Raw genomic sequence first — 12,898 nt, 5'->3', positions numbered from 1 at the left:
CCCGTTTCCTTCACTTCCTACAAACTGGAGTGGATTTGGGCCTTAAATTAGGCTCCATTAAGGTCCAGATTTCGGCCCTATCCATTTTCTTTCAAAAAGAATTGGCTTCTCTCCCAGAAGTTCAGACTTTTGTTAAGGGAGTACTGCATATTCAGCCTCTGTTTGTGCCTCCGGTGGCGCCTTGGGACCTTAATGTGGTCTTGGACTTCCTAAAGTCACACTGGTTTGAACCACTGAAAACGGTGGAGTTGAAATATCTCACTTGGAAGGTGGTCATGTTATTAGCCCTGGCTTCGGCTAGGCGAGTGTCGGAATTAGCGGCTTTATCACATAAAAGCCCCTATCTGGTTTTCCATATGGATAGAGCAGAATTGCGGACACGTCCTCAGTTCCTGCCAAAAGTGTGTTCATACTTTCATATGAACCAACCTATTGTGGTGCCTGTGGCTACACGGGACTTAGAGGATTCCGAGTCCCTTGATGTGGTCAGGGCTTTGAAAATTTATGTAGCCAGGACGGCTAGAGTCCGAAAAACAGAAGCACTGTTTGTTCTGTATGCAGCCAACAAGCTTGGCGGCCCTGCTTCAAAGCAGACTCTTGCTCGCTGGATCTGTATCACGATTCAGCAGGCGCATTCTACGGCAGGATTGCCGTTATATAAATCGATCAAGGCCCATTCCACTAGGAAAGTGGGCTCTTCTTGGGCGGCTGCCCTAGGGATCTCTGCACTACAGCTGTGTCGAGCTGCTACTTGGTCGGGTACAAACACCTTTGCAAAATTCTATAAGTTTGATACCCTGGCTGAGGAGGACCTCATGTTTGCTCAATCGGTGCTGCAGAGTCATCCGCACTCTCCCGCCCGTTTGGGAGCTTTGGTATAATCCCCATGGTCTTTACGGAGTCCCCAGCATCCTTAAGGACGTTAGAGAAAATAAGATTTTTCTAACCGGTAAATCTATTTCTCGTAGTCTGTAGAGGATGCTGGGCGCCCGTACCAAGTGCGGACTTCTTCTGCAATATTTGTATATAGTTATTGCTTCAATAAGGGTTACGTTATTGTTGCATTGGGCGTGAACTGATGCTATGTGATTGTCATACTGTTTACTGGATTGTTATCACAAGTTATACGTTGTGATTGGTGTGGCTGGTATGAATCTTGCCCTTGGATTAACAAAAATCCTTTCCTCGTACTGTCCATCTCCTCTGGGCACAGTTCTCTAACTGAGGTCTGGAGGAGGGGCAGAGAGGGAGGAGCCAGTGCACAGCAGGAACTAAATTCTTTCTTAAAGTGCCCATGTCTCCTGCGGAGCCCGTCTCTCCCCATGGTCCTTACGGAGTCCCCAGCATCCTCTACGGACTACGAGAAATAGATTTACCGGTAAGTAAAATCTTATTATGATGGATAATCCCTCAATGAGGAAACTAATTTGTTTGCTTGATTTTCAGAATTATGAAAATCACTACAATTGCATCTTAACCATCGCAATTGTGAATATGGTGTTATTGATCCAGTTTTTGTGATGTAAGCTGTCATAATGTAGAAAATTGTAATTATCGACTTCTTTCCTAAATGTTTTTGTTGTAATCTGACCATCCACAATAGAGAGAGTGATATCCAAGAAGGAGAACCTATCAAGAGTGCTTGTGAACTGTAAATTATACTCGTTGCAACATAGTAATTGAGGTTGAAAAGAGGCAAAAAGTCCATCGCGTTCAACCTGTATTTTGTATTACGTTGAGTTGATTTTACTGTACCTGCTGAAGAATGCTTTATGACTAGTTGACAACTACAAATCATGTTACACCTGGATTAACAACGTCAATATTTTAAATGTTGTAACCTTGGATATCCTTTTGAATCAGAAATTCATCCAATCCCCTTTTTAAATGCATTTACAGAGTCCACCATTACTACCTTCCCTGGCAAGGAATTCCAAATCCTTATTGCCCTAACAGTGAAGAACCCTTTCCTCCATTGCGTACGGAATTTTCTCTACTCCAGCCTCAGCGAGTGCCCACGTGTTCTAAACAGAGTTCTTTTAATAAATAATTCCTCTGATAACTTTGTAGTTTCCCTTTACATATTTGAAGACATTAATAATGTCTCCTCTTATACCGCATTCAGACTGTAAATGCCGGATCCTACCCGGTAAGACAAACGTGTACTTACCGGGTGGGATCCGGCATTTGCGCTCCGCTGCTGGCTTTCCGACCCGGCAATATACCGGGTCGGTTGCCATAGCAGCGGAGGGAGCAGCAGCAGCGGGGGTGGAGGCGGCGCCGGGAGATGAGCTCATCTCCTGCGCCGCCTCTCCCTATGCTGTGAATGGGAACCGTGTCGCATCGACACGGCTCCCATTCACACCGCACCTGACCCGGTAATCAACCCGGGTAAAACCCTTCTTTTTTACCGGGTTGAATTACCGGGTCAGGCGACCCGCTAATTCAGCCAGTGTGCTTTCACATCGCACACTGACTCGTGTCGACACAGCAATATGCCGTGTCGATACCGGGTTATTTGTGCGATGTGAAAGGAGTATTAGACTCCTCTTTTCCAGTGTATACATGTTCAACCTAGTGAGCCTTTCCTCGTAATCCAGTCCCTCTAGCCCTTTAATCAACTTAGTAGCTTGCCTTTGAACCCTTTCAAGTTCACCAATATCTTTTTTTATACAGTGTTGCCCAAAACTGAACACAATATTTCAGGTGCGGACGTACCAATGATTTGTACAGCGGCAGAATTACATCCTCGTCCCTTGTCTCAATTCCTCGTATTATGCACGCTAACACCTTACTTGCCTTCTTTACTGCACTTTGACATTGTATACGGTTATTATAAAACTGTTACCCCTAGACTTTCCCAGTTTAATATGTAGGATGCAAGTTTGTTTTTAGTTTTGAAAATGCATAACCTTGCATTTTTCTATATTGAACCTCATTTTCCATTTAGATGCCCAGATTTCAAGTTTAGATAAGTCATTCTGCAGAGACTCCACATCTGTTTCTGAATTAATTACCCTACACAGTTTAGTGTCATCTGCAAACATTGACACTCTGCTTTCCAGGCCTATTTCTAGATCATTGATAAATATGTTGAACAGTAGTGACCCGAGTATGGACCCCTGTGGTATTCCACTGACTACTGGTGTCCAGCTTGAGGACTTCCCGTTGACCACTACTTGCTGTACCCTGTTGTCCAGCCAGTTACTTATCCATGTACAAACCGTTTTTCCTAGGCCAAGTTTCTTTTTTTTTTTGATGATTAGTCTCCTGTGAGGCACTGTATTGAAGGCTTTTGCAAAATCTAAGTAGACCACATCCACTGCTTTTTTCCTTGGTCAAGATTGTCGCTCACTTCCTCGTAGAAGTTAACGAAGTTAGTTTGACATGATCTGTCCTTCACAAACCCATGCTGGTTCTTGCTAATAATCTTAGTGGTCTGTAGATTTTCCTGTATGCTATCCCTTAGAATTCCTTCCAATATTTTCCCCACTATAGATGTCAAACCAACCGGCCTGTATTTACCCGGATGATTTTTGGATCCCTTTTTAAATAATGGCACTACCTTTGCTATACGCCAATATTTTGGTACTAATTGAACTATTGAAAATCAAGTATAGGGGTCTTGCTAGTTGTGACCTAAGATCCATAAGAACCCTCGGATGATGTCTATAGGCTTGCCATATTCGGTGATGAATGCGAGCGGAGGAAGGTTTCCTTGCTCTGAGCATTGTTTGAATTACCTGTTGTGAGAATCCTCTTGCTTTTAGGATGGAAATCTCAAGAGCCACACCGTCAAAGACAGTCAATCCAGGTGCATGTGATAGCAAGGACCCTGAGACGGTAGATCTGGTCATTGAGGGAGTAGGAATGGCGCGTCCTTTGACAGCCTCTGCAGATCTGTGTATCAATGTCTTCTGGGCCAAGCCGAAGCTGTTAGTATCACAGCGCCCCTTCCTTGTTTTTCCTTTCGCATCACCTTGGCTAACAGGGCGATTGGTGAAAACACATAGGCTCTTGTTTGTCTCAGCAAAAAAACACTGAGGCATCTTGGGAGTATGGAGGGGACGGAGGGTTATACATGTAAATATTCAAGTATGCCTATCCCTGCTATCGCACCGTCCATATCCTAAGAGTACTCCAATGCCCCCTATTAATTCAAAGAAAAGGATTTTTCTGTTAAGTACCAAAATCCTATTTTAAAAAGCACTTTTTAATTCAAGATTTTAAAAAACCCAGGATATTTAATTTTCTCTTCCCCCTCAACAGCACTTCAGGGGTAGCTGTATTCTAGGCATTATGCTGCTACAATAAGTCACAAGGAACTACTTCTGCATTTAAATCCGGGCGCCCCCTTCAATGGCAGAAAGGTTAAGGGTAGTCTGATAAGGAGATTGAAGTGCTTCCTCAAGTTAGAAAATAAAATGCTACCTATACGTTTCTTGTTGTGCAGGAAATTCCAACAGCAAATTGTACAGTGGCAATAGGGGTGGGGGAAACAGGCCTCGGCGAACTTTCTGAGCAACCAGCAGGGTGATTACCCCTTCATACCTTGACAAATGTCTCCTTCTCCATGTGATCTCTTTTGTTTATGCTCCGTCTAGAAGAAATATCATAGTGGTTATTCAGTAAATTTGTTTGTACTTGGTATTGCTTGGGTATGTTTGATGGCTTCTACGGTGATTATAAGGAAATTAGAGAACTATTACCTTTCATTATTCCTACCCATGTTGATTTATAGCTTTTAGGAACATCTGGAGTAGTTTCTCAGACATCAGGGGGTGGGAGGTTACATTACATAACTGGGTTTACCATCACTGGTCCCCAGATCTCCCCCCCAGCAGTCCCTGTTTGAGGCTTTATGTCTGTGGAAGTAGGAAGCCAAGTCACCTGTGCGTGAGTAAAGAAATCATGAAAAAACCTGAGCTGTTAAGCAGTGTGAGGACCGGATGTGGGAAACACTGATATGTACTTCCTAGGGTTTTTTTTTTTTTCTTGTCTCTACTCAGAAGACTGGGGAGTTAACACATTAGTTATAGTTGCCTTAGAATATTTCATGTAATGGTCTTTATTAAGTTTTTTTTGTTTGTTTTGATTTAAACAGAAGATGCACCGAAATACACCAGTGACGACGACGAATCTTCCCTCTTCTCTTCAACGTTCAGCTACAAGTCTAAAGAAAAACCAGCCAGCAAAGCTTCTACTAAGAAAGGTAAGCTGAGCCCTCACAATGGGGAAATTGTATATTGTTTTTTGTTTTTAAATGTTAACGCTAAAGTAATATATACAAGTAGTGAACAAATGTAAACACCAATATAAAGTCACTTAATAGGGAGTTGGGCCATCGCACACAGTCTGTATGTGCTGTGGTATATCTGGAGTTATAGTCAGTAATAGCACCATTCTAAAGCTACTCAACTGCTTTGTGCTGGAGAATATGATCATCTGTGCCGATACTCAAACTCTTGGCTAACCGTACATGCTCTGCAGATGGGGGTATGGAAGAAACCCTACCTGTTTGTAAAGAAGACCTGCAACATGGTCCAACGATGGCAACTCTGAAAGTACTTGTTGCCAGCCCGTCAAAATGATGGAACAACATAACAGTAATGTTAGCGCCAGTGGCTGTGCATGTACGGAGCAACACTTGAATTGCTCCATCTGGAGCCATCTAGTGGCCGCTGACAACACTTTAATTCCACCCAAACATGTCAGTAGCAGTGTTAACCTTTTTATTAAATAGGACTGTCTTTGCTTTCTAAGGGAATGACTGTGCCCAAGCACTGCTGGGAAACTGTGCCTCCTTTGCCTTTCACACTGAATGAATGCACTGATGTAATGAACCGGGAAAACTATACCCGTTCGTGCTTTTGCCCTTTGATACTGCCATCACCCTAAACACAGCTGGTCACGAAACCTTTAGCAGGTTGAGCCAATTTGGTCACTGAAGCAGCTCCTGAAGTGTTCCAACAATCACCCCGCTTTAAGGTTGCTGAGGTCCCCTCTTACTCCCATGCTAGCCAGAATTAGAGTCAACCAGGACAATCCAGCATTGGTAATTGTGGGAAAGCCCTGCCTTTCTGTGTTTGGTGTGCCTCTAGTACCCTGGAGTTTGTGTCCACTGCCTGTACAGTATGTTACATTTTCTGTTTAATAATTGCACAAGAAGCCTAAATATCGCTGCATCTGTTGACATCCTGCATTTTTGTTTGGTTAGAAGAGGCACCAATATACAACAGCGATGATGATAGTTCTTCCCCGCTTTTATCCTCACCATTTTCATACAAGTCTAATGAAAAACCAGCCAGCAAAGCATCTACTAAGAAAGGTAAAGTTATCCTATTTGATATCTACAAATACAATAATAAAATGAAATATCTTTTTATTAAAGAAAGTATTTTGTAAAAATCAATTTTACTTGATTTTTATTTTTTTTATTAAAAAAAGGTGACTATTTGATATCTACAGATAGAGCCACGCTAATCGTGGCTGCGTCTGTGCCGCCGAGGGGTGCCTATTGCAGCGCCTGGGGTGCATGTGAAACATGCACGCACCCCCCTCACTGCAATGGTAGCATCTCTGTGCACTCCCATAGCGTGGCTAGGCGACGGAACGCCTAGCCGCGCCGGGATTGCACGTTTGTAATGGAGCCACATTAGATGAGCGTGGCTCCATCTGTATCTCTCTAGCATCCATAAGGGATATTGGGGTAAACTAGTACGATGGGGTATTGACGGGGTCCAAAGTTGCCAGTGCAACTGGGTGTGCTGGCTCCTCCCCTCTATGCCCCCTCCCACAGGCAGTTTAGAAAAAAGTGCCCTCAGGAGAGGATGCACATCTCTGCAGCTCCAGAGAGTTTTCTTCGATTTTCTTTTAAACTTTGATTATTTTCGGAATGCTGTCTTGGCACCAACATACCTGCGTCGTGGGAGTTAGGGGGGGATGGTCACCGGCCTTACGAGGTGCAGAGCCGCTTCCCCGCTGCAGGACCACCGTCCTGAGGGGTTGTTGTTCAGCGGGGCACTGCACCTAGGCTGTCACAGCCGCAGCACGCCACACACCCCTAACGCTGTCTGAAGGTGACATTGGTGGTGCATACAAATCGGGGGCCCCGCTAGGAGGGTCTCCTGGTTCAAAGTGCGGCTGAACACGGGTCCAGTCCAACGTCATTGTTCCAGTACCACTACTGCAACGCGGCAAGGGGTTTTACTCAAACCTGTTTGTGGTGCCGAAGCCGGACGGTTCGGTCAGACCTATTTTGAATCTTGAAATCCTTGAATCCTTATTTGAGGGTGTTCAAGTTCAAAATGGAATCCCTGCTAGCAGTGATTGGGGGCCTGGAGGAACAGGAATTCATGGTTTCCTTGGATATCAAGGACGCCTATCTCCATATTCCGATTTGGCCGCCTCATCAGGCGTACCTGCGGTTTGCCCTGCCTGATGATCACTTCCAGTTCCAGGCTCCACCTTTCGGCCTGTCTACTGCCACGAGGGTATTCACAAAGGTGATGGCGGAGATGTTTCAACTCCAGGTCCAGGGAATCAATGTGATCCCTTATCTGGACGATCTTCTGATAAAGGCAAGATCGAGGGAGCTTTTGTTGCTCTATATCAACCGCACCATCCATCTTCTGTCGGACCATGGGTGGATCCTCAACTTACAAAAGTCCCACCTGGAGCCAACTCAAAGGCTCCTGTTCCTGGGGATGTTGCTGGATACTGTGGCCCAGAAGGTGTTTCTACCAGAGGACAAGGTGAAAATTCTTCAGGAGATGGTCCGCATAGTGCTCCGACCTACTCGAGTGTCCATCCATCTTTGCATAAGATTGTTAGGAAAGATGATTACCTCATACGAGGGGATCCAGTATGGAAGGTTCCATGCCAGAACGTTTCAGTTGGATCTCCTGAGCAAGTGGTCCGGATTGCATCTCCAGATGCACTGGGTGATTCAGCTGTCACCTCAGGCCAGGATTTCCGTCCTGTGGTGGCTATAGTCCTCCAATCTCCTGGAAGACCGGAGTTTCTGGATTCAGGATTCGATCCTCCTCACGACGGATGTCAGTCTACGGGGATGGGGAGTTGTCACCCAGGGGGTGCAGTTCCAGGGCCGGTGGTCAGCCCACGAGGCCCAGTTCCAGCGCCTGTGGTCAGCCCACGAGGCCCAGTTCCAGCGCCTGTGGTCAGCCCACGAGGCCCTCCTTCCGATCAACATTCTGGAACTTCGGACGATCTACAATGCTCTGCTTCAAGCCTCTCCGCTCAAAGATCACGCGATCCAGGTAGTCGGGCAACGCCACAGCAGTGGCGTATATCAATCGACAAGGAGGGACAAAAAGCAGAGCCTGCATGCGAGAGGTGTCAAGGATACTCCTCTGGGCAGAAAGAAATGCAAGAGCAATGTCAGCAATTCCGGGTGTGGACAACTGGGAGGCGGACTTCCTGAGTCGTCACGATCTCCACCCGGGGGAGTGGGGGCTCCACCATCTGGTGTTCCAGCAGATCATTGACCGGTGGGGTTGCCCACAAATAGACATGATGGCTTCTCGTCTCAACAAGAAACTTTCCTGGTATTGCTCACGCACCAGGGACCCTCAGGCGAGGGCAGTGGGCTACCGATTCCATTGCTCCCAAGGGTGCAAAACTGAATCAGAAATCAGGGTGTTCAGGCAATTCTGATTGACCCAGATTGGCCTCGGAGGGTGTGGTACACAGATCTTCTGGACATGTCCGTCGAAGACCCTTGGCCTCTACCACTAAGAAGAGATCTTCTTCAACAAGGACCGTTCGTCTACCCGGACTTACGGCGACTTTGTTTGACGGCATGGAGGTTGAGCGGAACATCCTAGCTCACAAGGGCCTTTCCAAGAAGTTTATTGCTACCATGGTTCAGGCCAGAAAACATGTGACATCAAAACATTATCTTCATATCTGGAGGAGATATGTATCTTGGTGCGAGGAACGCTAGTATCCGCCTGCAGTGTTTCACTTGGGACATTTCCTACAGGCTGGTGTGGATAAGGGCTTATGTCTGGGTTCTATTAAGGTCCATATTTCAGCCCTCTCGATTTTCTTCCAGAAGAAATTGGCAGTGTTGCCAGAAGTTCAGACCTTCTTGCAAGGAGTACTCCACATACAACCACTTTTTGTGCCGCCTACGGCACCCTGGGATTTGGATGTAGTGTTGGCATTTCTACAGTCCTGCTGGTTTGAACCTCTGATGACAGTAGAGGACAAGTACGTCACGTGGAAGACTGTGATGTTGCTGGCCCTGGCTTCTGCTCGCATGTCTCAGAATTGGGGGCCTTATCGTGTAAAAGTCCGTACTTGGTCTTTTACGAGGACAGAGCGGAGCTCCGGACTAGACAGCAGTTCCTGCCGAAGGTGGTCTCCGCGTTTCATCTGAATCAACTTATTGTGGTTCCGTCCAGTTCTGACGCTTCTGCTCCTGCAGAGACATTGGATGCTGTGCGTGCCTTGAAGATCTATGTCAAGCGCACAGCTCGGGTCAGAAAAACTGATTCCTTGTTCGTGCTCTATGATGCGCAGAAAAAAGGTTGCCCTGCTTCAAAGCATTCCATTGCTTGTTGAATTAGGTTTACTATCCAACAGGCCTATGAGTCGGCAGACTTATCTGTTCCTAAGTCTCTGAAGGTCCACTCTACAAGATCAGTGGGGTCTTCCTGGGCGGCTGCCCGTGGAGTCTCGGCCTTGCAACTATGCTAAGCTGCTACCTGCTCGGGGAAGTTTTTACAAGTTTGATACCCTGGCCAAAGAGGATACCAAGTTTGGGCAGGCGGTGCTGCAGCAGTATCCGCACTTTACCGCTGTTCTGGAAGCTTTGGAAAGTTCCCATCGTACTAGTTTCCCCCAATATCCCTTATGGATGCTAGAGAAAATAGGATTTTAATACCTACCGGTAAATCCTTTTCTCGTAGTCCATAAGGGATATTGGGTACCCGCCTCAGTGCGTTCACTTTTCTGCAGGTTCTTGTTCTATAGTTACCTGGTCAGACCACTACTCCCTCTGGTTCTCAGTTGCAACCCCTCAAATAAGATCTCTGCCCGTGGAGTTGACCAGGTATCGTCCAAGGAGGGGTATGACTCCCCAGGCTCTTGCAGCAAATCTGGATCTCTCTGCTATACAGGGTGCCTGTGAAGATCCCTGTTCCCTAGTCCGTTATTATAATAGGGATGTTATGGCTGCAATTGATATTATCGCCCCTGTGCGTTTAAGACCTCGTAAACCACAACGTCAAGCTCCATGGTTCGACAACAGTGTTAGTGAGCTCAAGAAAAGGGGGCGTAGACTGGAAAGACGATGGAGGAAGACTAACCTAGTGGATGACAAAATAAAACTAATAAAGCATAACGAAGAATATCAATCGACAATCACTCGTAAGAAAGCACAGTTCCTGTCAAATAAGATCACAGCAGCAAACAATAGGCCAGCTCAACTTTTCCGCACAGTGGAGATGCTTTGCAAGCCAGCATGCCTGCAGACTGATGAGACCCTCTCCCAGGCAAGATGCAACGAGTTTGCAAACTTCTTTGCAGATAAAATATCCACCATCCGGGCTGGAATCTCCACAGTGCCATCAAAGGAGTGCCAAATTACAAAGCCCGCCAATATAAGCTACCTGCCTTCATGGACCAGCTTTGATCCAGTGGATGTAAAGGACACTGCTGAAATTGCTCGGATTTTGCGTCCCACCACCTGTGATCTGGACCCAGCCTCAACCAAGCTTCTAATAGGTTGTATGGATATAATTGGTCCTGTCTTTACAAAAATTGTTCAATGCTCTTTGCAGACAGGCATTTTTCCTGGACCCCTAAAGGAAGCAATTGTTAGACCGCTTCTTAAAAAACCTAATTTAGATCCCGACTGCATGACCAACTACAGACCGGTATCAAACCTTCCTTTCCTAGGAAAGGTTATTGAGAAAGTCGTTGCAAATCAACTGGAAACCCGCCTGACAACCCATGATATTTATGATCCATTTCAATCAGGATTCAGGAGAAGACATAGCACTGAAACAGCCCTGGTGTGTGTGTTAAATGATCTTCTGATGGCAAAAGACAGAGGTGACTGTTCAATATTAATCCTTCTGGATCTCTCGGCAGCATTTGATACCGTGGACCATGGGCTTCTGATTGAGCGACTGATACATTTCTGTGGTCTGGATGGCACAGTCCTAAGATGGTTCAAATCATTTCTCACAGGCAGGTCACAGAGAGTATCATCTGGATTATACTCATCACCACCACTGTCATTGCCATGTGGTGTCCCACAAGGTTCTATACTATCCCCCATGCTTTTTGCAGTATACATGCTCCCATTGGGCGAAATAATCAGGCGCCATGGCCTGGTCTACCACTGCTATGCAGATGATACACAACTGTACTTGTCCTTTGCTCCGGGCACTGATAACCCAATAACAACCCTTAATGGCTGTCTAGCTGAACTACAGGAGTGGATGAGCGCCAGCTGGCTGCGACTGAACCCGGATAAAACAGAGGTCCTTATGATACGACCGCAACATCAAAGGACAAGACTGCAGCATAGCCAACCAACTGGACTTACACTCGGGGATTCAGAATTACAGACCAGTGATCGTGTGCGGAATCTTGGCGTTGTCCTGGATGGTGGCTTGACACTTAAACATCAGATATCAGCCACAATCAAATCCTCATTCTTTCACCTGAGGAACATAGCCAGAATCAAGCACTTAATTCCCTCAGATGATATGCCAAAAGTCATACATGCATTTGTATCATCTCGTTTAGACTACTGTAATGCCCTCTACCTTGGTCTCCCAGCAAAAGAATTGCAGCGCTTACAGCTGGTGCAAAACACAGCTGCCAGGCTATTAACCAACCAGCCCCGTTCTAGCCACATAACACCCATCCTCTACTCCCTTCACTGGCTGCCTGTACGATGGCGAATCATCTTCAAGATTGGCTTACTGAGTTTCAAAGCATTACATGACCAAGGCCCAAGGTACCTCAAACAGCTTCTGACCCCATACTGCCCCACTCGATTACTGCGATCTGTAGATGAAGGACTTTTAGCAGTACCTAGAATCTCCCGTAATTCATCCGGGGGTCGAGCTTTTAGTCATGCGGCTCCGACTCTATGGAACTCACTTCCCCGCACAGTGCGAGAGGCCCCAACTATAGAATCCTTCAAAAGTAGACTCAAGACTTTTCTGTTTACTCAAGCATTCCCATAATTGTCCCTTTTAGTATCTTCATGCTTCTGTATTTTATGAAAATGTACTTCATTATTTACTGTACTATATTATGCTATGTATCTGTTAAGCGCCTTGAGTCCTATGGGAGAAAGAGCGCTATATAAATAAAATTATTATTATTACCTGTTCAGCTGTTGTTGTTACCAACCGTTGCGGGTTGTTTTATGTTTGTGGTTTGCTGGTGTGTAAATCTCACCACCCTTTGTTATCATATTTCCTTCTCTCATATATGTCCTTTCTCCTTCGGACACGTTTTTACCTATAACTGCCTGTGGGAGGGGACATAGAGGGGAGGAGCCAGCACACCCTGTTGAAGATAGTTAAAGTGCACTGGCTCCTTTGGACCCTGACTATACCCCATTGTACTAGTTTCCCCCCAATATCCCTTACGGACTATGAGAAAAGGATTTACCGGTAGGTATTAAAAGCCTATTTCATTCATTCTGTTTTAGTAGATTCTCTAGTGGGGAAATGTATCAAAACCTTATAAAGATGAATGGCGTAAATGATAACTTGAGCTGATTGGTTGATATGGGCAAAAACTCCACTTGTACTCTTTAGAAGATTTGATCCAGATGTAGCCATGCTCATCATTGCTGCGATGCTGCATGGCATGCTGGACTGCAACATCTCGTAGCAGGTGATCA

At 45.8% G+C, this 12,898-nt stretch overlaps 1 protein-coding gene across 1 annotated transcript in view; it reads left to right on the top strand.

Moving 5' to 3' along the window:
• Positions 1–12,898, top strand: part of TOP2B (DNA topoisomerase II beta) — a 222,270-nt gene that overhangs the window by 206,253 nt on the left and 3,119 nt on the right. Inside the window, exons 35-36 of the mRNA XM_063922226.1 lie at positions 5,105–5,212; positions 6,218–6,328. Coding sequence (XP_063778296.1) covers positions 5,105–5,212; positions 6,218–6,328 — 219 coding nt within the window. The remainder of the gene's footprint in view (positions 1–5,104; positions 5,213–6,217; positions 6,329–12,898) is intronic.

Source organism: Pseudophryne corroboree, chromosome 5 (genome assembly GCF_028390025.1).
Source record: "Pseudophryne corroboree isolate aPseCor3 chromosome 5, aPseCor3.hap2, whole genome shotgun sequence".
NCBI classification, from domain to species: Eukaryota; Metazoa; Chordata; class Amphibia; order Anura; family Myobatrachidae; genus Pseudophryne; species Pseudophryne corroboree.
The sequence above is the reverse complement of the archived record's forward strand: the minus strand, read 5'-3'. Positions and strand labels throughout refer to the sequence as shown.